The following is a 23,683-nucleotide window of genomic DNA, read 5'->3' on the forward strand; positions in this document are numbered from 1 at the left end:
GAATTCCAATCAAATGTCCAGTAAAATCCTGTCATCAAAAGGTCAAACTTGGATTGAAACTCAATTAAAATAGGATTTATCAAAGCACTTTACATTCAGTATTTGCAATTCAGAAATCAATATTTTCAAAAAATTATACAATAAGCAAACGACATCTAATCCTTTCAGATGTTCTTTGTAAGTGAATCATAAATACCCAAAGACCTGGACTGGTCTTTTCATGACTAAAAACAGTGCTTCAAGACTATAAATCACTGAATATATTACCACTTGAATACTAGAAGTAATACTCTATTGAGCAAAACCCTGATAGTTAGCAGAAAAAAAAGTAAACAATGAAATTTCAAACATCTCAGCACTTAAGCTGTATATGCAGTATATATCAACTTTTTCTAGGCATCCTCTTTCTCTCTCCCAACAAACACAGAAAGGAAAATGCAAGGCATGGAGCAACGTTTTCCAATTTCCAGTATTTACAAACCTCTCCTTTGCAAAGACAAAATTGAATCAACTTCCTTTCTAACTTAAGTCACCCCTACATCAAGTGCAGCTCTGCAGGCCTGTACTGTCATTTCCCTTTCAAGTATTTAACTTGCTGCATCAAATCAGGCTTTCAATTTTTTGCTGATTATCAAATCTAAGCTTTTGTAGATTGAACAACATTGAACAATAACCGCTGTCCCACACACACGAAGTCTGCTATCCAAGACTACCCAGATCCTTTGCACTCCCATCATTCATTAATCACTCATGAACCAGAACTCATCTACCAGTACACCAGTTAAACACTGACAGCACAGTTTAAGAATGAAAAACTGGGGAAGTAAAAAAAATAACTGACATGTCAAAACATGAATGATATACAAGACTAGAAAAGTACAGTGACAGGCTAAGCTGACAGGAACCAGACTGAATGCGGAAAACAGTGATGAGAGAAAATACAGAAGAAACAAATTCATTAGTATCATGACTTACATCTCGTATGCCACGTATTGTCCTGTTCAATTCTGAAGCTAAATACAAAGTTTCATTTGTTTTTCATTTACAAACTTAACTACTTTAAAAGTTTCAGTGGATTAACAATGACTCACAATTTAATGTTAAAATATATTTCATAATATTAATTTCAGATTACTTGTTAAAAGGATTAAAGGGTGGTCAGGTACTGGAATGGGCTGCTCAGAAAGTTGGTGGCGTCACTGATCCTGGAGGTGTTCAAGGAACAAGGTGCTGAGGGACATGGTTTAGTGAGAACCATTGGTGATGGGTGAATGGTTGGACTGGATGATCCTGTGGGTCTTTTCCAACCTCTGTGATTCTATGAACGCATAAAGTTTCACTTAGAACAGTATTTTCCACACAGAAATACAGTTCCATTTGAGAGTTTCAGGTTTTCATGTTCAACACATACTCTTTCTGACATTGCCTTGGAAACCACTTTGTAGCTAAGGCTCATCTTTAATTTCTGAAGAGCTCAAATGCCTGCTTGAAGAAATAGTAGAAAGAAAAACACATATGTAGATGACAAAGCCCATCATATGGCATATACGAGCCCCATGGATTTTAGCCTTGAAACCCTTATTGGACTTACCAACTTAAGAAGTTAAGCTATTTAATATATAAGCATCTCAAAACTTATAAATTATTTCACATTTCAATTATAATCAAACTGGAAAATTAATACTGTGTTAATTCAGTTGTAGCTCTATATTCTGCATAAACTACAAGCTATAGAAAACTGTTTAGTTATGTATTTTAAAGAAACAGCAGCACAGATGAGTTTCAAATGATTAGGAATCAAGCTATGTAGAATCCTGCCTGTAAATTTTACAGAGTGATTCTAATCAGAATAATGAATTGATTCACTGTATCAAAGTAGAAGATACATCTTTGTAACACCCCCACAAAAGTCCTAGCTAATTACATTTTTCTTTGATAGCAATTAAAATACATACAACTCGTAGCAGCTCTAACATACTTTTCCCATTGGGAAATCACTGAATTATTTGAGTTGGAAGGGACATTTAAAGGTCACCTAGTCCAACTCCCCTTCTATGAACAGTGACATCTACAGGTAGCACAAAGACTGACTCCATCTGACACTGAACAGCTCCAGGGACAGAAGTAAGTCTCCTTCTTTCTTACAGTCCCAATTTTAGACACTGAAAGGCCACTCTCAGGTCTTTGTTGACAGTTTACGGACTGGTCTGGCCTGGTTTCATGACTAGTGGGGCGGAGGGATTTTTTTTTTTTTTTTTTTTTTTGCAAAATCCACGCCTCTAGAAAAGGGAAACAGAGGACCCCTCCACAAAAAAGAATAAATTAAAAAAACAGCAGCAATGATCTGAGGAGAAACAAACTGATTTATTATAGTGTGTTATTGTGCATTCTGATAATATAATACAATATAATTCAATATAATTGTTAAAAAAATCAAATATAATTGAGAGAAGGATTGTCCAAGAGCTAAAGGCCTTACACTAATACTGAAACCTTGTGTGCAGTTGGGAGCAGCAGCGAGATGATCCGAAAGCAAGCACAACAAGACGAGAAGACGACCCAGGTCAGGTGACCTACAGGCCTTATATCTGTTTCCCTGAGCAGGAATGATAACAGTACTCGAACAGTCTTCTGGGGAACGTAGTTCTTCTCTTCCAGACAAGTGCCCAGAACTAGAGCATTTGCTCTTTAACTCCTAGTACACTGCATGATGTTATGATGTGGAATACCGATAACCAAAAATATAAAACCATGACAGTCTTCCAGAACTCTCAAGGTTGAACAGCCCCAGCTCTCCCAGCCTGTCCTCATAAGGAAGGTGTTCCACTCCTTGGATCATTTTTGAGGCCCTCCTCTCGAGTCACTCCAATAGGTTCAAGAATACCCTGTACTGAGGACACTGCATCTGGACATAGTACTCTAGGTGAGGTCTCATCAGCGTGAAGTAGAGGGAGCAGGATCACCTCCCACAACCTACTGGCCACTCCCCTTTTGATGTAGCCCAGGATATGGCTAGTTTCATGGGCTGTGAGGTCACATAGCTGGCTCATGTCCAACTTGCCACACCTCAAGCCCTTTTCAAAACAACTGTGCTCAATCCTTTCATCCCCCAGCTCATACTGATAGTGGGGGTTGCTGCAACCTAGGTGTAAGACCTTGTATTTGTATGTGTTGAACATCACGAAGTTCTTCAGGGCCCACTGCTAAAGTCTGTCTAGGTGTCTCAAGATGCTATCCATCCCACCAGCATGTTGACAACACAACGCAGCTTAGTGCCATCCAAAAACTTGCTGAGTGTACTTGATCCCAACACTGATGTCACCGACGAAAATATTAAAGAGCATCAGCCCCGGTACTGATTCCCAAGGGGTGGCACTCATCACTGGCCTCCATCCAGACACTGAGCCATTGACCACTGTTCTCTAGGTAAGGTCTTGTAAGCAGTTCCTTGTCAATTTAATAGTTCAGCCATCACCTCCATATCTTTCCAATATGGAGAGAAGGATGTTGTAGAGGACCATGTCAAAGGCCTTCCTGAAGCCCAAGTAGATGACATCAGTGGCTCTTCCCCACTGACACAGTAACACCATTGTAGAAGGCCACAACATTGGTCAGGTAGGACTTGCTCTTGGTGAAGCCGTACTTGGTTTTCCTGCATCTCCTCCCTCTCTTCCACATGCCTTAGCGCAGGTTCCAGGAGGATCTCTTCCATATTACCCAGTGCAGAAGCGAGGCTGAGAGGTCAGCAGTTCCCTAGGTCATCCTTCCTATCCTTGTTAAAAATAGGTGCAACACTGCCTTTTTTCCAGACACAGGAGACTTCGTGTGACTGCCATGACTTTTCACATGTCACCGTGAGTGCCTTAGCAACTACACCAGCCCCTTCCCTTAGGACTCTGGGATGCATCTCATTAGGTCCCATAGACTTATGGGTGTTCAGGATCCTCAGGTGGTCACAAACCTCATCTTTGCTTACAGTGGGAGGATCACTGCCCCCCAGCCCCCACCTTCTGACCCCTCCACCTAAGGGATGTGTGAAGAGCAGTTGCCAGCAAAGATTGAGGCAAAAAGTTGAGTACCTCAGCCTTCTGCTTGTCCTTTGTTACCAGCTTGCCTGTAGTGTTCACTGGGCTTGAGAGGTGTGCCTTCTTGGACCTTCTTTTTCTGGTTGATGGACCCATAGAAGCCTTTCTTGTTTTTCTCTGCGCCACTTGTGAAGTCTAGTTCTAGTTGTGCCTTTACATTCCTGACCCCATCTCTACAAATCCCAACAACAAAAAAATCCATGGGTAATGGTGGCAAATGCATTGAAAAATAGTATTTTTTAGCCGAGAATTTTATCTATCAAATACTGTTATTGTATTATTTGTATCTATTGTAGCTTCCATGGAAATAAGAGGCATTACTTTCAGAGTGTTCTATGCAAGATGCTGTACTTTAACTTTTGCCTTAGTTCGAGTGATCACACAAATAATATTATTTCTGACTATAAAACATTCTTGATACTGTAGATGTTCTAACACTAAGCAAAGTTTTCAATTCCTACAAAAACATTCTTGAGAGCACTGTGCAGTCACAACAGCATCATTTTGAATAATTAGCAAAATAAATCTCAGATTTTATTTTATAGAAGCTCAGCTTTGACGGAAACTGGTTCAGAACTGTAAGCAACTATATCTGTATCTTCTATTGATTCAGTATAGTTCAACAGAGAGAGGCTATGGAGAGGTTAAGTCAGAAAACAGAAGAAATCTCAAGCAAACAACAAACTGGAAAATTGAGCAAGACTCAAAACACTTGAAAATAGGATGCATTTTTTTTTTAAATCTGAAAACCCTACATGGTCAGCAAAAAAAAAAATTCTAGTCATAGCTTAAAATTACATGCTTTTATGAACAGTTAAGCCATTGTTTGCAGCAATTCCCATTCATTGCTAAAAGCAAAGTAGCAATTTGTACGCTTGTCTGTATGTCAACAGTATTCCCCTTGAAGATGCTGGTCACGTGCAACCATAGCTGGTACAGCTTATTTACTATCTTACATTACAACAGAAGACCAGTCACATTTATCATACATCAAAAGCACAGATTCAACGAGAAATGCTTCAAAATCAGATTTGGGAAGAAAAAACTGCAAGACAAAGGGTAACCTTACTATATATTCTGGGCAAATTAGCCCTAAAACAACAGACAAAAAGGATGGGGAAAATGCAAGTTCAAAATTAAATATTTAATTAAATGACAATAACAATTAACCAGATAAACTGCCTTCATATAGATTAGCTATACATTTTTACAGCTTCCCTGCCAGCTCTGACATAAATCCATTACACGAGTTTCAGGTTACTGGCTTCATGCCTACAAACTTCAGTTACTTCTAAACAGGCTAAAAAACTTGACCAATAGCCTTAAAATTTTAGAAAAGTAACAGCATAGCAATCCAATACAGAATTAAATAGAAGTTCTAATAATCAGAATGAGCTATTCATGTTTTAAAATGCATTACCAGATTCAATGAAGAATGCATGTTTCACATTCAGCACATAGATATTGAGTATCGGGTGAGTTTTTCCAAGACTCAAGTCTTCATACCTCACAAAACCAGGCATTATCCAATTAGTGACATGACTATTCTCACATTTTAGTAGAAAACATACACCTTCATTTTGTCTTTTAAATGGGTTCTCTATACTTATTTTTTCCTTCCAGTAAAGCAAATGCATTAAATAATTTGAATGCATTCTTCATGTAAGTAAGGCTAGGAACTGTATTGTGTTTACCTTATCTGTAAGAAAAGAAACAGTTTATGACTGACATGTTTTTTCCATATTTTGGAAGTAGGCAGAAAGAAGGCCCTGGAGTGTGTTCAGAGAAGGGCAAAAAAGCTGGTGAGGGGTCTGGAGCACAGGCCTTATGAGGAGTGGCTGAAGAAGCTGGGGTTGTTCAGTCTGGAGAAGAGGAGGCTCAGGGGAGACATTATTGCCCTCTATAACTACATGAAGGGAGGCTGTAGTGAGCAGGGGGTCAGCCTCTTCTCTCGTGTAACTAGTGATAGGACTAGAGGGAATGGTTTCAAGCTGCGCCAGGGAAGGTTCAGGCTGGACGTTAGGAAATACTACTTCTCTGAAGGAGTGGTCAGGCACTGCAATGGGCTGCCCAGGGAGGTGTTCAAGGAACATTTGGACATTGTGATGAGGGACATGGTTTAATGAGAACTATTGGTGATGGGTGGATGGTTGGACTGGATGATCCCGTGGGTCTTTTCCAACCTTGATGATTCTATGATTCTATGAAAAAAATGTCACTATTATTGCTGATGCTGCAAAGCAAACATCTCCTTGCAAGTATCTGATACCTAGTCACTATAAAAGATTGACTACACAAAAACAGATGGCAAGCATACTACAAAAATCCTTAACAAATCTCATTATGGAGAAAATTAAGTTTTGTTATACATTGCTGCAAACAGCAGCAAAATGTTAATCATGTCAATTCTCATGTCATACTTATCAAAAATGAAACAAGTTAAAATGACAACACACGACTTCAGACATTCAGAAATCCATGAAGAAACTACATAATCTCAATTACCATGCAGATGAACCTAGAAATGTTTATTGATTACAGTAAAGTCTGAATATACAAATCATAAAAACTACGAGAACTCTTTTCCTAAGTCTGAGTATAATTAGAGCTCCAAGATAGGTGTCTTTCCATTTCTCTTAGTGTTGGCCTATGCTGCTGACTTACAGATTCTTTTCTAGAGATCTATGATAAGAAAATAGTTAATGGAAGCCAAGTGCTTCTCCAGCTTCCAGGCTTCTATCAGAAGCTCCACCTCTATCCTGGAACACTACTCATATTGAAAAACAAGGAAATTCACTAATGTACCTACTCCTCCTTGCAGAAGAGGTCATATGCCTCATTTGGAAAAACATGGAAGAGTCTAGCAGTGGTATTCTTCATTCTCTCATGTTATTACAAGATCTTTATTAATATAAACTTCTGCAGCTCCATACTCATTCTTCCAATTCCCCTACAACTGCTCATAAGCTACGAGACCCTCATGACTTTGCATTTACTGTTTTATATTATCCATTTGTTATGAACGATGTACTTTTCTCAATGTCTAGTATTGATTTGTATTATATATTCACACTTACTGCTGAGTTAGAAATGGAATAGGCACTTTGCAGTTGTTTTCTGCATTTTCATGCTGTGTATGTAAAGACTGCAAGTATTGTTAACAAATGCTGGTTATATTTCACTTTACACTTGAGATTAAGAAAAAAAGTTTTGTGCCCCTTTACTGCTAACTAAGAGTAGCTTTTGAGGTAAGACGAAGCTTTACTGCTTCACATTTTAGAACACCTGCGCTATCAACATGCTACTAATACATAACTTATTAAAAAGCGAATGTGTTATATTCTCCTCACATGATCAGAGATTGTTCCAGGCAAAAATTTACAGTAACTAAATAACTCAAACTCTTCCAATTATCTTAAATCTCTGCATCACCTGTGCATTTGTAGAAAAATAATAAATCTAAAAAGACAGGACCAGGAAGCAGCATGCCTGTTTACAGCAAGAGGAAAGGGAATATTTTCCAGCTAACAATATAAATGGCTCCTAACCCTTAAAAACTGATAATACTTTAACCTTTTGAGGCATTCTCCTGATCTAGTATTACCACATTACAGAATTTTTACTTGAAACTAGAGATACAATTTACTCAGAACTAAATTGCTTCAGCTACACTGCAATCACTTAGAATTGATTCAAAATTTATCAAAAAAAAAGGATATTCAAAGATCAAACATAGAAAAGCTTTTCAGTTATTAGTATTTGTGATGCAGTCACTAGTTAACATATAGATCTTCAGCTCAAATGACTCATTAATTTCACTGAAGAAATGCTGTTGATGCATCTTCTAGTCAAATACAACGTTAACTTGTTTCTTTGCCATTAGAGTGAGCAATTGAACATTTCACTCCTGACTAGTTCTTCGGCTTAGGAGTCATACTCTGAAATTGAGAAGTGCTTACTCTAGCAAAATACACTTCTAAATAGAATTAGAAAACATTTAATTTCATTAGTTTAAAGTACTCACACATAAGCCAAAAGCAAAAGCAACAGGAAAAAAATTGTCTTGGGGGCAGGAAGGAGCTTGTGGCTGAAGTATAACAGACAAATAACTACATGCATGTCACACCAAGATACTCAAGTAAAATCCTCATTAAAAGGATTTAGGGAAGTAGTAGGTATAGTTCCTTAACATTACTTTTATATTATAAACCTCAGGTATTCACAGCATATGGTCTATACGCTGCTGTAAACTATGATTAAATAAATGCTAATGATCTACCTCAAACAAGACAGATTTATCCCCAAAGTAATCCCAGTTTCCCAAACAAGTATAATTCAACAGGTGGACGAATCTCGGTACATTTCAGGGAAAGTATACTATCTTTTCCTGAAAGATAGTCCATAGTTTTGGACCTACTGCAAAAGCTGGATGCTTACAAGTCCATGGGACCAGATGGATTACAACCTAGAGTGTTGAGGGAGTTGGCAAATGTGGCTGCCAGGCCACTCTCCATCATTTTTCGGCAGTCCTGGCTAATCAGGGATGTCTCAGTGGATTGGAAACTGGCAAATGTGACGCCCATCTTCAAAAAGGGCCAGAAAGATGATCCTTGTAGCTACAGGCCTATCAGTCTCACCTCGGTGTCCGGGAAGGTTATGGAAGGAATAACCTCAGGAACCATCATGAACCAATTGAAGGTCAACCAGTCAGCATGGGTTTACGAATGGTTGATCCTGTCAGACAAACCTGATTTCATTCTATGACAAGGTGACCTGCTTAGTGGATGAGGGTAAGGCTGTGGATGTGGTCTACCTGCACTTCAGCCTTTGACACTGTCCCCCATAACATTCTCATGGAAAAGCTGGCTGCCCATGGTCTGGATGGGTGTACGCTCCACTGGGTGAAGCACTGGCTGGATGGCTGGGTCCAGAGAGTTGTGGTCAATGGACTTCAATCCAGTTGGCGGCCGGTCACAAGCGGTGTCCCCAAAGGCTCAGTGCTGGGGCTGCTTCTGTTTAACATCTTCATTGATGATCCTGATGAGGAGATTGAGTGCACCCTCAGTAAGTTTGCAGACGACACCAAGCTGGGAGGGAGTCTTGACCTGCCAGATGGGAGAAGGGCACTACAGAGGAACCTGGATAGACTGGATCGATGGGCCAAGTGTCAGGTCCTGCATTTTGGTCACAACAACCACAGGCAGCCCTACAGGCTTGGGGAGGTGTGGCTAGAAAGCTGCCTGATGGAAAGGGACCCTGGTGTACTGATGGACAGTCAGCTGAATATGAGCCAGCAGTGTGCCCAGGTGGCCAAGGCAGCCAATGGCATCCTGGCTTGTATCAGGAATGGTGTGGTGAGCAGGACTAGCAAAGTCATCCTGCCCCTGTGCTCGGCATTGGTGAGGCCTCACCTTGAGTACTGTGTTCAGTCTTGAGTACCTCAGTACAAGAAGGATGTGGAGGTAGTGGAGCAGGTCCAGAGAAGGGTAACGAGGCTAGTGAAGGGCATGGAAAATCAGCCCTATGAGGAGAGGCTGAGAGAGCTGGGGCTGTTTAGTCTGGGGAAGAGGAGGCTGAGGGGGAGACCTTATTACTCTCTTCCAGTACCTGAAAGGTGCTTTCAGTGAGAGCGGGGTAGGTCTCTTCTCACTGGTGACAGGTGACAAGACAAGGGGAAAATGGCCTCAAGTTGCACCAGGGTAAGTTTAGATTGGATGTTAGGAAACACTTCTTTACAGAAAGGGTGGTTAAACACAGGAATAGGCTCCCCAGGGAGGTGGCTGAGTCACCGTCCCTGGATGTGTTTAAGAGCCATCTGGATGTGGTGCTCAGAAATACAATTTAGCAGAAGGTTGTTAGAGTTAGGGTAATATGGTTAGGCTGCGGTTGGACTTGATGATCTTTAAGGTCCTTTCCAACCTGATTAATTCTATGATTCTATGATCTTTGCCACCACTATAAACTTCCCTAATGCAGTATAGCTAATTAATTTGAGGTTTAATTATTAAAAGTCTAAAGGTTTTCTTAATAAAAATCAAAATAAATACCCACTTCAGGTGTCCTGAAGAATATTTGGAATAGGTTCAAGTGATCACTAAGATAGCAAGGTAAAAGACAAGGCATGTCTGTCCTGTATATCTGTAGATGCTAATCTTGTCTATGCTAGTATATCTTGCTCAGAGGGTCCCAACAAGACATCAGGTACAGATAGCAGATAAAAGGTGTAAGGGGGGAGTTGGAGGGGAGGGAATGTGGGCAGGACATAACACTAACTACATCAAAAGAAAGCAGTAGTTTTCCCCAAAACAAACGAGGGTTTTCTCATATGTGGCTGAACAAAGGCTAAAAATTCACGAGTTCTCTAAATCCTCTAAGAAAAAGGAAGGATATTCACAACAAAAACAAATGTAAAATGAATCATGAGGGGAGCATATCTGCTCAAGGCTTTTTCCTTTAATAAAAAGTCATTTACTAAATAGTAACAATCCCACACAGAAGTTTAGAAAATTCAAGTCACTGATGAGGTTCCACATTCTTCTGCCTATCTACAACTTGCCACGCAACACCTCAAAAAAAACTGGATACAAGGACACAAACTTCAACTAAAAGTAACTTTCTAGGATTAAGGGATTAGGTATTTTTTACAGAGCAAAATAGGAATCATTTGTTGGCACTAAGAAAATAAGTCACCCTTCCAAATTTATGCTTTTTTTTTTCAACAAGAAAAATAAGTCAACTCTGAGATTACAACAGCTTCTTAGCCTCCTACAGCATAGTATGATAGGGAATATAAACCACACACCTAACCTATAAGGAAATAATCTTATTATAGGAAAACCAGAGCATGCATTAAGATCTCTTTGCAGATGAGTTTTGCCTAGATTACTTCCTAAAACAAACCAACTGAAGTAAGCAACACTGTCTTTATTATGATACTAACACTAAGGAAAAAAGTTCACAGCTCTCATCCACCATCTACAATCAAAGTAACTTGAAAGATTCCCCTCCACTCCCTTTTTTTAAGGACAAAGATATGCATATAACTTATTCTATAAAGCTTCAGACAAAAAAAAAATTTGAAGGAAGGTACTAGAAGAAAGGTATTGGTAGTCAACTTAGTACACGCACCTAGGAAAGCAATAGCCAAAGAATATCATTCAGTAACTGCATGCCTTTCACTAGTTAAATTTAAGCATATTCCAATTTATAAGATACAAGGGCTTGCATCCAATTAAGCTTATAATTAAACCCAAAAAGAGACTTCAAGTTTATCAAATAAGACTCAAACTAAAATATTACTTACTTAGTACTTCACAGATAAGTACCTCAATATACTTCTCTCCAGAAGATAATTAGCACATTAATATCTTTAGTCTCTAAAATATATTTTAAAAGTATCAACCTTTTCCACTATGATGAGGTCTCCAACTTGTATGTCTGAACTCTTAACTTGCACTTTACCTTAAAAGGAAAAAAAAAAAGAATATTAATGCCTGCCTAGGTTGATTACAGAGAGTCATAAAAATATAAATGCAAGATGTACTTCAAGATATTACTGTTGGTGAAAAAGTTACAATTTATACAAAATTGATATTTGAAGAACACACTAATAAATAGATGTAATCTCTAAATAGATAATTATGAGGTTTTGAAAGTGTATAGTTTTCTAGGCAATTAGCTACTGTAATAGTATTGGAGAGATAGTGAAGTCTGATAAACAATATCAATAATTGAGTTACAGGACTGGAAAAAATGGTTTTGTGTTACCTACTTTGCACCCCCTATGACATGTCAAAAGTGACTAGGCTTAGTCACGAAGCATCTTACACATAAGTTGCTGATAACTGGGCTTTGACCAACAGGTAGCTTTACTCAGTCATAGACATCACTGACAACTGGCACTGCCTGAGCCTTGTTGGAAATCATAGTAGAAAAGAGGTAAGTTGTAAGTTAGAAAAAATGCCTGAATACTTCATTTTCGGAAATTAAAATAACAATGAGAGTTTTCACTTGCTGGAGCTGCACATTCAGTAACTGCTGTGAACAACTCATTCATAAAACAGACAGCACACATCAATTTTAATTTTATATTTTCTGTAAGGAGGTTAATATTTTTTATGACAGTTAAATGTTAATATTATTATCTGAAGGGTTGAGGAGAGGTTAAAGCTACTGCCCAAAATGTGTTACTGTTTATCTCACTAGAATTGAGGATTTCTAGTCGCAGATCCTTGCTACAACTTCAGGAAGTGTTGCTTCCCTGAGTTAAAAAACAGCAAATCTACAGGAGAAAAAAAAAATCACCCTATAGACAAGCTACAAGTCATCCTCTTCCAGGATATATAAGTAGTACTAAATTCAGATGTGTTAACTCAGGCTATAAACATATATACACACATTTTTAAAATATGTATATACACGCATACAGTCTGATGAGCTGAAATGTAAATCCATACAAAATCTTTTCCCATCAGAAGCAGTAGGTGTCTTGTTAAGCACATCAAGACACAGTCTTAAGAAATTAAAAATCAAACTAAATGAATTACAGAAAAGATAACCCACAGAAGCACAGCAGAAGCAGCAGTAAGTAGTATTATGAATAGCAGATTAATGTACATTCCATCATTTCTCATTCATAAGATGTATAAATAAAACTAAGGTAGGTCCCAAATCCTCATTGTAACTCTCAATGAAGAGAGATCTGGCAGTTACTTTCACAAGATTCCTACATTTTACTACCTTTGAATATATCTTATGATTAAAGAGAAAATAACTAACATCCCATTTAATGCAAAAACAGCAGTTTCAGTTTACTTAATGAATTTATTCCTTTAGTTGATCTAATTTTTAGTATGCTTTCCAGAACATTAGCACTTCCAAGACAAGGAAACAATGTCAGTGGAGATCAGAACTATTGTTTTGGCCTGTCTGCATAGCTATTTTGGAAAGCCAGTCTTTGTTACTGAAAATCCTTTAAAACAATCTTTTTTTTTTTAGTTGCCAAGCACATCCTTGCCTCCCACTCACATCTTCAGTCTGACTCTCATTCTCATCATACCCTACTGTGAGGGTGAAGGGAATAGCAGAACTGCTGATTATAAAACCAGTAGCAAGAAATATGAGTATTCTACAGGAGTATTTTACAACTGGGATGGGAATCAGGTTAGTATCAATCTCACAAGTCAACATATTTTGACTGCTTAATATAAAGGGAATTCACAGGTTTGCACCAAGTCCCAAGTTTTGACTAGAGGTGAATAGCATATATCAAAACAAATGATAATATTTAATTTGCTTTCTGTTATCTTTTCCAGAAGCATAGCATTTCCTATTTTGCTTTCAATTTATCTCCTGGGAATTTCCTAATAGACACAAAAATCCAAGTACTTACTCTTTGTTGCATATCAGAACTATGCCACCTGCACAGTCAGGTGTGACTAAAGCTATTTAGCAATATTAACCAAATGAAACTAACAGCAATTTTATCAAATTGAACAAGTGAAATCTCCAGTCATCTAACAGCATCTAAAGACCAAAAGAGACTAACTTATGGATGACAAGGTAGAACTTTCATTTGTGGCACTCTAAGACAGACAAAAGCTAAGACTCCAAGGACAAGGTACACCAACAGGAACCTAGGCATCATCTTTGCTTGTACTCAGCCTAGTAATTTGGGGGAATTTCACATTACAAATAGAAAAGTTTCCTTAATAGACAGTTTTCTAGGTGACTAACACTTGGAAATACTTTCTTCATAATACACTCATATCTTGGAAGAACCTGGTTATAAATACAGAAGCCAATGGCATAAGAACTATTTCTACAATGGATCTGAACAGGACACATTCCACTAAGAAGTAAATGGTTATGTGTGGCAGTAATTAAAAAAGTAGCTTTAGATTTTTAAGAGCTGGCAAATAATGCTTTCCTCTAGATCAATTAAAGGAGAATCATGAGATAATATTTCAGAGAATATTAAAATAATACGAATTAGTAAAGATGTAGTTAGAGAAAAAACTCACAATGTTACTTGCCTCATAAACTATCCTTGCTAACTATTTTTCCATTAGAAACATCTCAGCAGCAAAACACTCTTCACCACCTGTGTAATTATTAATAATGTCCAAAGCTTTGAAAAATAGCTGCACATACAGACTTCATAGCCCACCAAAATGCAAGGCTTTTGCCTAAAGCCACAAACAGAATTATGTAGAACTGGAATACTGAAACCTATTTGTAGTGATTCATTATGCCCTCAAGATAGTCTTCTGAAAAGTGTGAAAAGTATTTGAAAAAAATCTAATAAACTTCTCACTTGTGTTAAGTATTTCACATAATTTAAGAAATGAAGTAAACAAAACAGGGTATTATGTGTATTACAAAGGACATCTCTTTGAGTAGAACTACTCCTGAAAGAACAGGTACTTCTGAGAGACCTTGAAAATAATTTCAAATTGCTCCTCTTACACATCATGTCTTGAGTACTGTCTGAAAATAATGCTTTTTGAATTAGTAACAGAGATGGTTTCTAACCAGCCAATATCAAGCTCTGGAAAACAGTCAAGTTTAAAGCACGTCAAAGTTTTACCTAGTATATATTAGCTTCAGCAGTCAACATAATCAGAGTACACACAATATAATGAGGAACTGAAAGAAAGACTTTGTTAAGTTACAGTGATGATGATCTTTTCAGTGCAAATGCTGTCCTCAAGTCCTTCTTTTAAACTCCATTTTTTTACATAGCAAACTGAGATCAGTCTTAAACCACTAACTGAAAACTCTGGAGACACTTCATAGCTTCATTTCTTCTCTTGCAGCTTCTTTTTGAAATTCTTTAAATTAAGTTCCAAGTTTTCTTGCTGTTGCTTAGAGCTTCCCTCATCAATCAGATTAAATTCATACAATGCTTTAAAAAAAATTTATGTGTTCCAAATGATCTAAATACCAGGAACAATCTGTAGGTTTAAAATTCTGCAAGCAGTAACGACCTAACATTACTCTAGATTCAGAAATATGTTCTTCTAAATGCAGTACATTTTAAGAAGCACAAGAATGACCTGTACTAGAAGAGCTGAAGTTCTATTATAAGAAGTTCCAAGACAGATTTTAGTTAACTACAGTATTACAATAATTATCAGGGCATTCTGATAAAAATCTTGATTGTAAAGTTGCAGATAACTCACATATAAATGACGACTCAAAACTGAACGCTTAACAGAACACTTTGAAATTAAAAAAAGGTCAACTGAGATAAAAACCTCAGTAATGTAGCATTTTAGGAGCACAGTATAAACAGAATTTAAAAGTGAAATAAATTATTCATGTTACTCTAGCTCCCTAACAAATTTCTCAGTGCTCAGATTTTAAAGGAACCATATTCACACTTTGTTTTCAGCAGTTACTCATATTATAAAAAACTCATATTATTTTATAATAATATATTAATATATTATATTATACTCATATTATAAAAAAATGATTTGCTGATAAGAACAAACACTAATTCAAGATCTTGTATTACATAAAAAGCCAGTACTTCTTAGACTAGCAACACACAGGTCATACAATGTTTATTTTTAAATGTTTGGGGAGTACCTCAGGCCCAAAATGACTCAGCAGAATGGCAACACCATTGAGCAGCCAAAGTCATCCTGGTTTTAATGTACTGCAATGCCATTTAAGAAGATTCCAATCAGCCCACATATACTATCTTAATACAAGTAATTAACTACAATTCAAGTAACAGTAGTTCGTTTTGCTACAGAAATATTTCCCTAAAGTAAACAACTATAAGTGATTATGAAAGATGAAGTGAAAATAGCACGATTAAACAAAGGGTAGTACTGAACGTTGCTTTTATGTTTCCTACTGAGCCATTCAATTGAGCAAGGCAACTTGCTTAACTTCTCTATGTCAATTTCTCCATTTTTGAGGTGGAAAAAATATCTATTTCAAAGACAAGACTATAAACTCTACAAGAGTCATAAAATCATTGGGGGGAAAAAAAAAGATATTACAGAAGTATGAAGTACAGTTCCACTCTGAAAAGCAGCTCTAAAGAGAGGCATTGATTTTCAGGCTTTTAATTAAATCAGTATCAAGTTTGTTCACTCACAAGTAACAAAGCCTTCTTTCTCTAAACCAGTAGCCTGTAGCCTAGAAAAGTCTAACTGATTTTTTTTCCTCACTTACAGAGTATCACCAAGAATTTATAACTATTTGTAATTATATTGAAAATTACTGACAAAAACAGTTATCTGAGATGTAGCATTTGCCTTTATTAATTTGCATAGATAAGTTCCTAAATCCTCAAAGTCTGTAAGATTATTCATCTAAATTTATCAAAACAGGAAGTTTGTGGTGGCTGGGTTTGTTTTTTTTTTTGCCTCAAAACACCACATTTCAGTTTCAGAATGAATTGGTTTGAAAAATCCTATTAATTATGAGCTGCAATTTTTTTTCATTTATTGTTTTATATGTACATTAAATATTTTTTCATAAAGCTTAACTCTGAGTAGGGCTATAACAATGCTTTCATTATTAAAAATGGCTACACCTCAAAACACTCATAGCTCAGCTATCACACCATAGACAATGTGTGATACAAAGTTGATTGCAAAGATCTTGAAGCTTCTGTCAAATACCACTGTTTTTTCTCTTACGACAAATGAGAAAAAACAAACAGAACATAAACCAAGTATGAAATCATGATGACACTGACACTAAAATCTGAAAGTTGAAATAAACTTAAACATTTGTAGGTAAAAGTTCACTATCCTTATTTTTTAAGAAAGAACATTTTTAAAAACTTCTGTTTTGAAGAAGTTACTGCTCTCTGTGCATCAGTTGCTGATATAATTACTTCTAATCACCTATATTATTTCAAAATCTATATTCCATGCATATAAAATAGCAGTGTCAAGGCGACCAAATCACATTTTAATTTGTGAAGTTACTTATTTCTAGGAGAAGTTGCAAAGTGAAATTTCTCAAATACACATATCTAAAAAACATTACACATACTGGGAATATGATGGAATCAGGATTCCCAAGCTGTTATTTAAGTGCTGGTTAAATGCTTAGCAATCTAGCTTCAAATATCCACTATATTTGAAAAAATGTTGACAATTTCCCATACTTGTTTAAAAGACTAGAGAGAAAAGTGAAGTGACAGGCACAAAAAGCCCCAAAGCAAGCTCTTAAAAGTACAGATGCCAGTCCTGACATTGATATCACACTGATAACTATAAGCCATAGACTCCAGAATTAAGGATTTCAGATCACTACCACCACTGATATAGCTTATACTATCCTATTCAACAAAGGTATGTTCAGCATCACATCATAACAGGTTTAAAAAACTAGAACCAAATAGCAGGTTAAATTACAGCTTTAAAGAGAAACTGTAACAGTCTATTTCTTTACAGACTGTGTTAAAAACGGTAAAGGTCTGGATGTCACCAATGCAACCACCTGAGTTAAACAGCTATAATATTTGCACATTTCCACAGTGGTATGTCTAAAGGTTGATAAAGCTATTTCAGGTTGACAAGGAAGGGAAAAACAATAGTTGCTATGCTGATCCCTGCTGTATGCAAGTTCCAGAAAAGAATGCTAGTTTCTACATTGGTTACTATTCCTCACAGTTGTAAGTTACATCATCATTAATGTGACTATTCACCATTTACTTACCTTTCAATTACTTTTTAAAATGCTGTTAACATGGCAAGATGTGGGTAACAGAAGGGGACTGCATGGGTAGGCTCTGTGAGAAGAGACCAGGGGCTGCCACATGCCAAGCACAGGCAGTTCCAGCCAGCTCCAGAAGGGAGCCATTACTGGTCAAAGCTGAGCCAGTGAGTGATACTGCTTGTACATCTGTGGTAACATATTTAAGGAAGGATAAAGAAGAGCCATGCAGCGTGAGGAGTCAAAACTGTGAGACACTCCTCTGCAGACACCAAGGTCAGTGCAGAAGGAGGGCAGGAGGTACTCTGGGCACAGAACAGAAGTTTGCCTGCAGCCCAGGACAGGCCCATAGTAGAGCATGCTGTCTCTCTGTACCCGATGGGGCACCATGCAAAACAGATTTCCACATGCAGCCCATGGAAGACAGGAAAAAGCAGGATATCAATATAATCTGAATGAAGTCACAGCATGTGGAGAAGAGCAATTCCAGAAACAGGCTGTCTGGTGGGAAATTCAGGCCTGTGGGTAACACACTTCAGTAATTTGTTCCTCTAGGACTACACCCCATGGAAAAGACCCATGATGGAGCAGTTCTTGAATTGCAGACCATGGGAAGACCATACTGGAACAGCTCCAGAAGGACTGTATCCCATGAGAGGGACTTCACCCTGGAGCAGGGGAAGAGAGTAGAGGAAGGAGAAACCAAGACAAACCATTATGGACCAGGAGCTGAGTCTGGGAAGAACGTGAGTGGGGAAAAAGATGGTTTTCGTTTGTTTTTATTTCTCACTATTCTACTTCATTATTAACTGGCCATAAAGTATAGAATCACAGAATCATGGAATTACTCAGGTTGGAAAGGACCTTAAAGATCATCAAGTCCAACCGCAGCCTAACCGTAGTACCCTAACTCTAACAACCTTCTGCTAAATCGTATCTCTGAGCACCACATCCAAATGGCTCTTAAACACATCCAGGGACGGTGACTCAACCACCTCCCTGGGGAGCCTATTCCTGTGTTTAACCACCCTTTCTGTAAAGGAGGGTTTCTTAATGTCCAATCTAAGCTTACCCTGGTGCAACTTGAGGCCATTTCCCCTTGTCTTGTCACCTGTCACCAGTGAGAAGAGACCTACCTCGCTTTCACTGAAAGCACCTTCCAGGTAATGGAAGAGAGTAATAAGGTCTCCCCCTCAGCCTCCTCTTCCCCAGACTAAACAGCCCCAGCTCTCTCAGCCTCTCCTCATAGGGCTGATTTTCCATGCCCTTCACTAGCCTCATTACCCTTCTCTGGACCTGCTCCACTACCTCCATGTCCTTCTTGTACTGAGGTGCCCAAGAAGGAACACAGTACTCAAGGTGAGGCCTCACCAATGCCGAGCACAGGGGCAGGATGACTTTGCTAGTCCTGCTCACCACACCATTCCTGATACAAGCCAGGATGCCATTGGCTGCCTTGGCCACCTGGGCACACTGCTGGCTCATATTCAGCTGACTGTCCATCAGTACACCAGGGTCCCTTTCCATCAGGCAGCTTTCCAGCCACAAATTACTCTTTAACAAATGAAGTCTGTTTTGCCTCTCATTTGTTGAGCAACCTCCATGTCCTTATCTCAAGTTTTTTTTTGTTTTGTTTGTTTGTTTTTTCCCCCAATATTTTCCTCCCCGTTTTGCTGTGCAGAGGGAGAATGAGAGTGACCTTTTGGGCACCCAGCAGCCAGACAAGGTTAACACACCACAGAAGAGTAAAATTTTAGAACAAACTTGTGTTACATTACCAGACTCAGACATACTTTTTGTGAGGAAAATTATCCTGAGCTACACCAAGAATTTCTTACTAAGATTCCCACATCTGGCAAAACTACTCTTCCCACAGACTATCAAAATATATTCACCAAGATGCACTAAAAAGTACAGTGAAACATATGCTGGGAAAGTGTGAACAGATTTACTCTTGGCAAAATATATACTATTACATTCTAACTGCTTGAGAAATAACCTCACATTACTTATCTTCATGCTTTAGAACTATTAAGGATTTTTCCTGGCATGAAAAGATTAAAAGACTTCCTAGAGTGTTTTAGGAAAATGACCTTCCAAGGTAATAGCTATTTCATATTGTTTTGTAATGTTATCCACTACTTTGACTTGACAAAAGGCTATTCATTATTTTGACACTTTTCTATGTGGCACTTAGTTCTGAACCTAAGCAACATAACAAAAATATTTCTCTACTTTTATGTCCATATTTAATATTTAACCTACAGAATTTGTCACTTCATTCTTGAAGTGCTTCATTTTTTTTTTTTTTAAGATCTTCGTGAAAAATCAAAGACTTTGAGTCCCAAAGAAGTCATAGTCACGCTTCCCCAAGGCCTCTGTCACAGTTCCCCAGAATATCCTTCTCTCTAAACTGGAGAGATCTGGATTTGATGAGTGGAACATTCAATGGGAAATGAGCTGATTATGAGATTGTACCCAGAGATTGGTGGTCAATGGCTCAGTGTCCACATTAGTAATGAGTGGTGTCCCTTAAGAGTTCCCTTAAGAGAACCCCTTAAAGAGTAACTTTAATTGGTTATTAAAGAACCAATGTTCTTTAATAACTTTGTCAATGACATTAACAGTGGGATCAAGTCATTCACAAACTTGTTGAAGGTGCACACCAAGCTGTGTGGTATGGTCATCAAACCTGAGAAACAGGATGTCATTCAGAGATACTTAGGCTTAAGCAGTGGCCCAGGTGAATCTCATGAGGTCCAGCAAACCCAAGTGCAGGTCTTGCATATGGGGTCTTGGCAACTAATACAAGGTGGGGGACATAAGGATTGAGCACAGCCCTGCTGTGAAGAACTTGGAGGTACTGGTGGATGGGAAGCTTGACATGAGTCAGTCTCATGACCTTGCAGCCCAGAAAGCCAACCATACCCTGGGCTGCATCAAAAGAAGTGTAACTAGCAGGTCAAGGGAGGTGATCCTGACCCCCTGTTCTGTGCTGTTGAGACCCCACCTAGAGTACTGCACCAAAATCACCTCCCTCAACCTCTGGTCACACTTCTCTTGACACAACCCAGGATATGATTGGCCTTCTGGGCTGCAAATGCACATTGCCCACTCATGTTGAATCTTTCATCAACCGACACCAACTCCTCAGGGCTGCTCTCAAGCCATTTTACACCCAACCTGTATCTGTGCTTGGGATTACCCTGACCCAGGTGTGGGACCCTGCACTTGACCCTGTTGGACTCCATGAGGTCAGCATCAGTCCACCTCTCAAGCCTGTCCAGGTCCATCTAGATAACATCTTTCAGTATCTAAAGGGGAGTTGCAAGAAAGAAGGGGACAGACTCTTTCCTGTCCATGGAGAGATTTAGTGTCAGACTGGACCAGATTGTGAGCAACACAATCTAGATGTAGATATCCTTATTCATCACAAGGGATTTAAACTAGAAGGCTTTGAAAGGTCAAACATTCTATAATTTCACCAGCCTATTCCACTATAGAGGGTTGACATGACAAGTGCAGACGTGACACCTCACTGAATGCCATACAATCAGATGCAGCCCACCAATACAGATACCTCTGTAGAGCATTTATACCATTAAGCAAGTCCTAACTTAGTGCCATCTGCAAATCTATTGAGAGTGCACTTGAGCCCCACATCAGCATCACTGATATTAAGCAATATTAGTCCCAACACTGAGCCCTGGGGAACATCCAATTCTGGCCAGACATAAGTCATAACTGCGACTTCTCCTTTTACTAATTTCTAGAAAGAAAACTTCAGCTATTAAAGCTTTCTGTTCCTATTATGTGTTCACATAATTTCAAATTACATACAAAAACTGAAAGCAATATTTGATACATAAGCAGACTTTCAATGCAACAACCTTTTTTAAACACAAATGCATATACCAAGATTCAGTCTCAAAATTTTGATTAGATTATATTTCTTAGTTACTGACTCCATATTTCAGAGCTGACAGTGCTACTGAGTTACTGCTCATTACCACTTTCAGAGAACTACTGCAGTTTGAAGTTACAGTGCTAAATAGTAACATGCTTCAAAATATATTGAATATATGTATACACATTTCATTTGTAAGTAGCACAAGATTTATAGTACTTAATCTAAGCTTCAATTTTGTGTGAATCAGACACTTTAGTTCTGTATCAGTTTCATTTTGAATAGTACAGTTTGAGTCTACTAGATATTTGAGCTGAAAATAAATGTTTGAGAAAAAAATATTTTAAGGATTTATACAAGTGGTTTTGCTAACCTCGTACTGTCAGCTTGCTATATAACTGTGAGTTCATTTCCTTGTCTCTCTTGTAACGTCGATACTCATCAACAGCTTCCCGTACCACTGTGACCGTCAAAACAAATCCCTGTTAGAGATATAAAGATACAACTCAGAATTATCAGAGGTCTAGAACAGAAACACAAGCAGGAGTACTACACAAATTAAAAAGTAAATATTCTAAGTTCATGTTCTTATTTACCAACATGTAACAAATACTGACAAAGAAAAAACTTTTCTTTTTCCTGAAAAGTTAATTATCTAAATACTTCTGCTGAATTTTTCACAAGATGGTACCACTGCAGCTTCTTCTAGAAATAGAGAGTTCTGCATGCAGTTAAGAATATAAAACTGCACTGGGATAAACACAGAGTTTCTTCTCTCCGTTTTCTGTTTCTTCTCAGATACAGTTTCCGGCTTCTTGAACTCAAGTACTTAGTCTTTCTCCATGAGTGAAAGAGGTATATCATTTTCCAACAGTAAAGGGACCTTACTCTCATTTCTCACTACTCTCATACAAGTAAGATCACTAAAAAAGGTTTAGATATTCACAAATTCTCCAATAGATAAGTCTTTAGACTATTTATGTAGCTTAAGAAATCCACCAATACTCCCCTTTTAAACCGGAAGCTTTACACCATTAGACTACCTTGTAGTTTGCCAGTCTTCTCCTACCCTCTTAGCAGGGAAATCAAGACAGTTTTCCTAAAACAGTCTCAACTACAATTCTTCCTTTCAACAGCAAGGTTGTTTTCCAGTTCCACTCCAACATTCCAAGACTTAATCTGTTGCAAGCTTATGATTACACACTTCTTGTTTGTTCATGTTTGCACAAGCTGCAACAATCAAATTAGAACTAGGTGGAAGAAATTACCTTTGTAAAACATATTCCTACTCATTCCTAGGGCACAACCAAATCCCCTAGTCATGCTAACGGTATTGAAACCCAATTTTCAGATCTTAATTTAGCCCTTTAAGTTAACAGAATGTTCAGACAGTCCTGCCTCAGAACTTCATTTTCAACCTTGAAAAATATGAAACTATAAAACTGGTCAACCACGCTCTGAATGGTCTGTGGATGTGATAGGACTGACATGCTGCTCTACTTGTGAAAGTGTTCTCTTGAATTTTTGTAATCTTGTCTGTGTTCAATTTCCTCAGACACTTTCATGACAAAACAAATGAAAACTAAGTTATTGCTACTCCTCTGATTATTACTGAACTTCTCTCAAATTTCTACCTAAAAGGGGTACTACTAGCACAAGCTAAGATCATGTTTCTGGATGGGAAAACTGGAAATTATATTCAAAATATCCTTTAATAAGACCTATCGGTCTATATAGAACCGACCATTTGCGTTACTAACAGAGGACCTGCATTATTAAGTTTGGGGGAATTGCTTACTCTTTGATAGAAATGAGATAGGATGTCATGCTAAGTGATTTTTTTTATTTTTTATTTTCCTTACCACCCTACTAATGTACAGATCTCTACTTGGGAGTTTCACAATGAAGAGATCAATTTTCAGACAAGGTTAACTTCTGTCTTTTCTTACTGGGTCAGCAAGAAAGACCTTAAAAAATACTCCCTTACAACCTCCTGATGTTG

General features: G+C 38.0%; 1 protein-coding gene and 1 long non-coding RNA gene across 4 annotated transcripts in view; one reads left to right on the forward strand and one right to left on the reverse strand.

The window, feature by feature from the left end:
- ATP9B (ATPase phospholipid transporting 9B (putative)) overlaps positions 1 to 23,683 on the reverse strand; it is a 168,005-nt gene that overhangs the window by 118,087 nt on the left and 26,235 nt on the right. For all 3 annotated transcript variants that reach the window (XR_005857867.2, XM_025147637.3, XM_003640746.6), the window contains exons 5-6: positions 22,055 to 22,163; positions 11,488 to 11,546 (exon numbers count right to left, since the gene is read on the reverse strand). Coding sequence is in view for 2 of the 3 variants with exons in the window: in XM_025147637.3 (XP_025003405.1) it covers positions 11,488 to 11,546; positions 22,055 to 22,163 (168 nt within the window). In the remaining variant the exon portion in view is untranslated. The remainder of the gene's footprint in view (positions 1 to 11,487; positions 11,547 to 22,054; positions 22,164 to 23,683) is intronic.
- Positions 584 to 21,467, forward strand: LOC121109609. The gene is made up of 4 exons (XR_005857870.1): positions 584 to 2,563; positions 11,948 to 12,023; positions 13,083 to 13,247; positions 18,330 to 21,467. It is a non-coding gene; the product is annotated as an uncharacterized LOC121109609 (long non-coding RNA).

The sequence above is a fragment of the Gallus gallus genome, chromosome 2 (genome assembly GCF_016699485.2).
Source record: "Gallus gallus isolate bGalGal1 chromosome 2, bGalGal1.mat.broiler.GRCg7b, whole genome shotgun sequence".
Taxonomy (NCBI): Eukaryota; Metazoa; Chordata; class Aves; order Galliformes; family Phasianidae; genus Gallus; species Gallus gallus.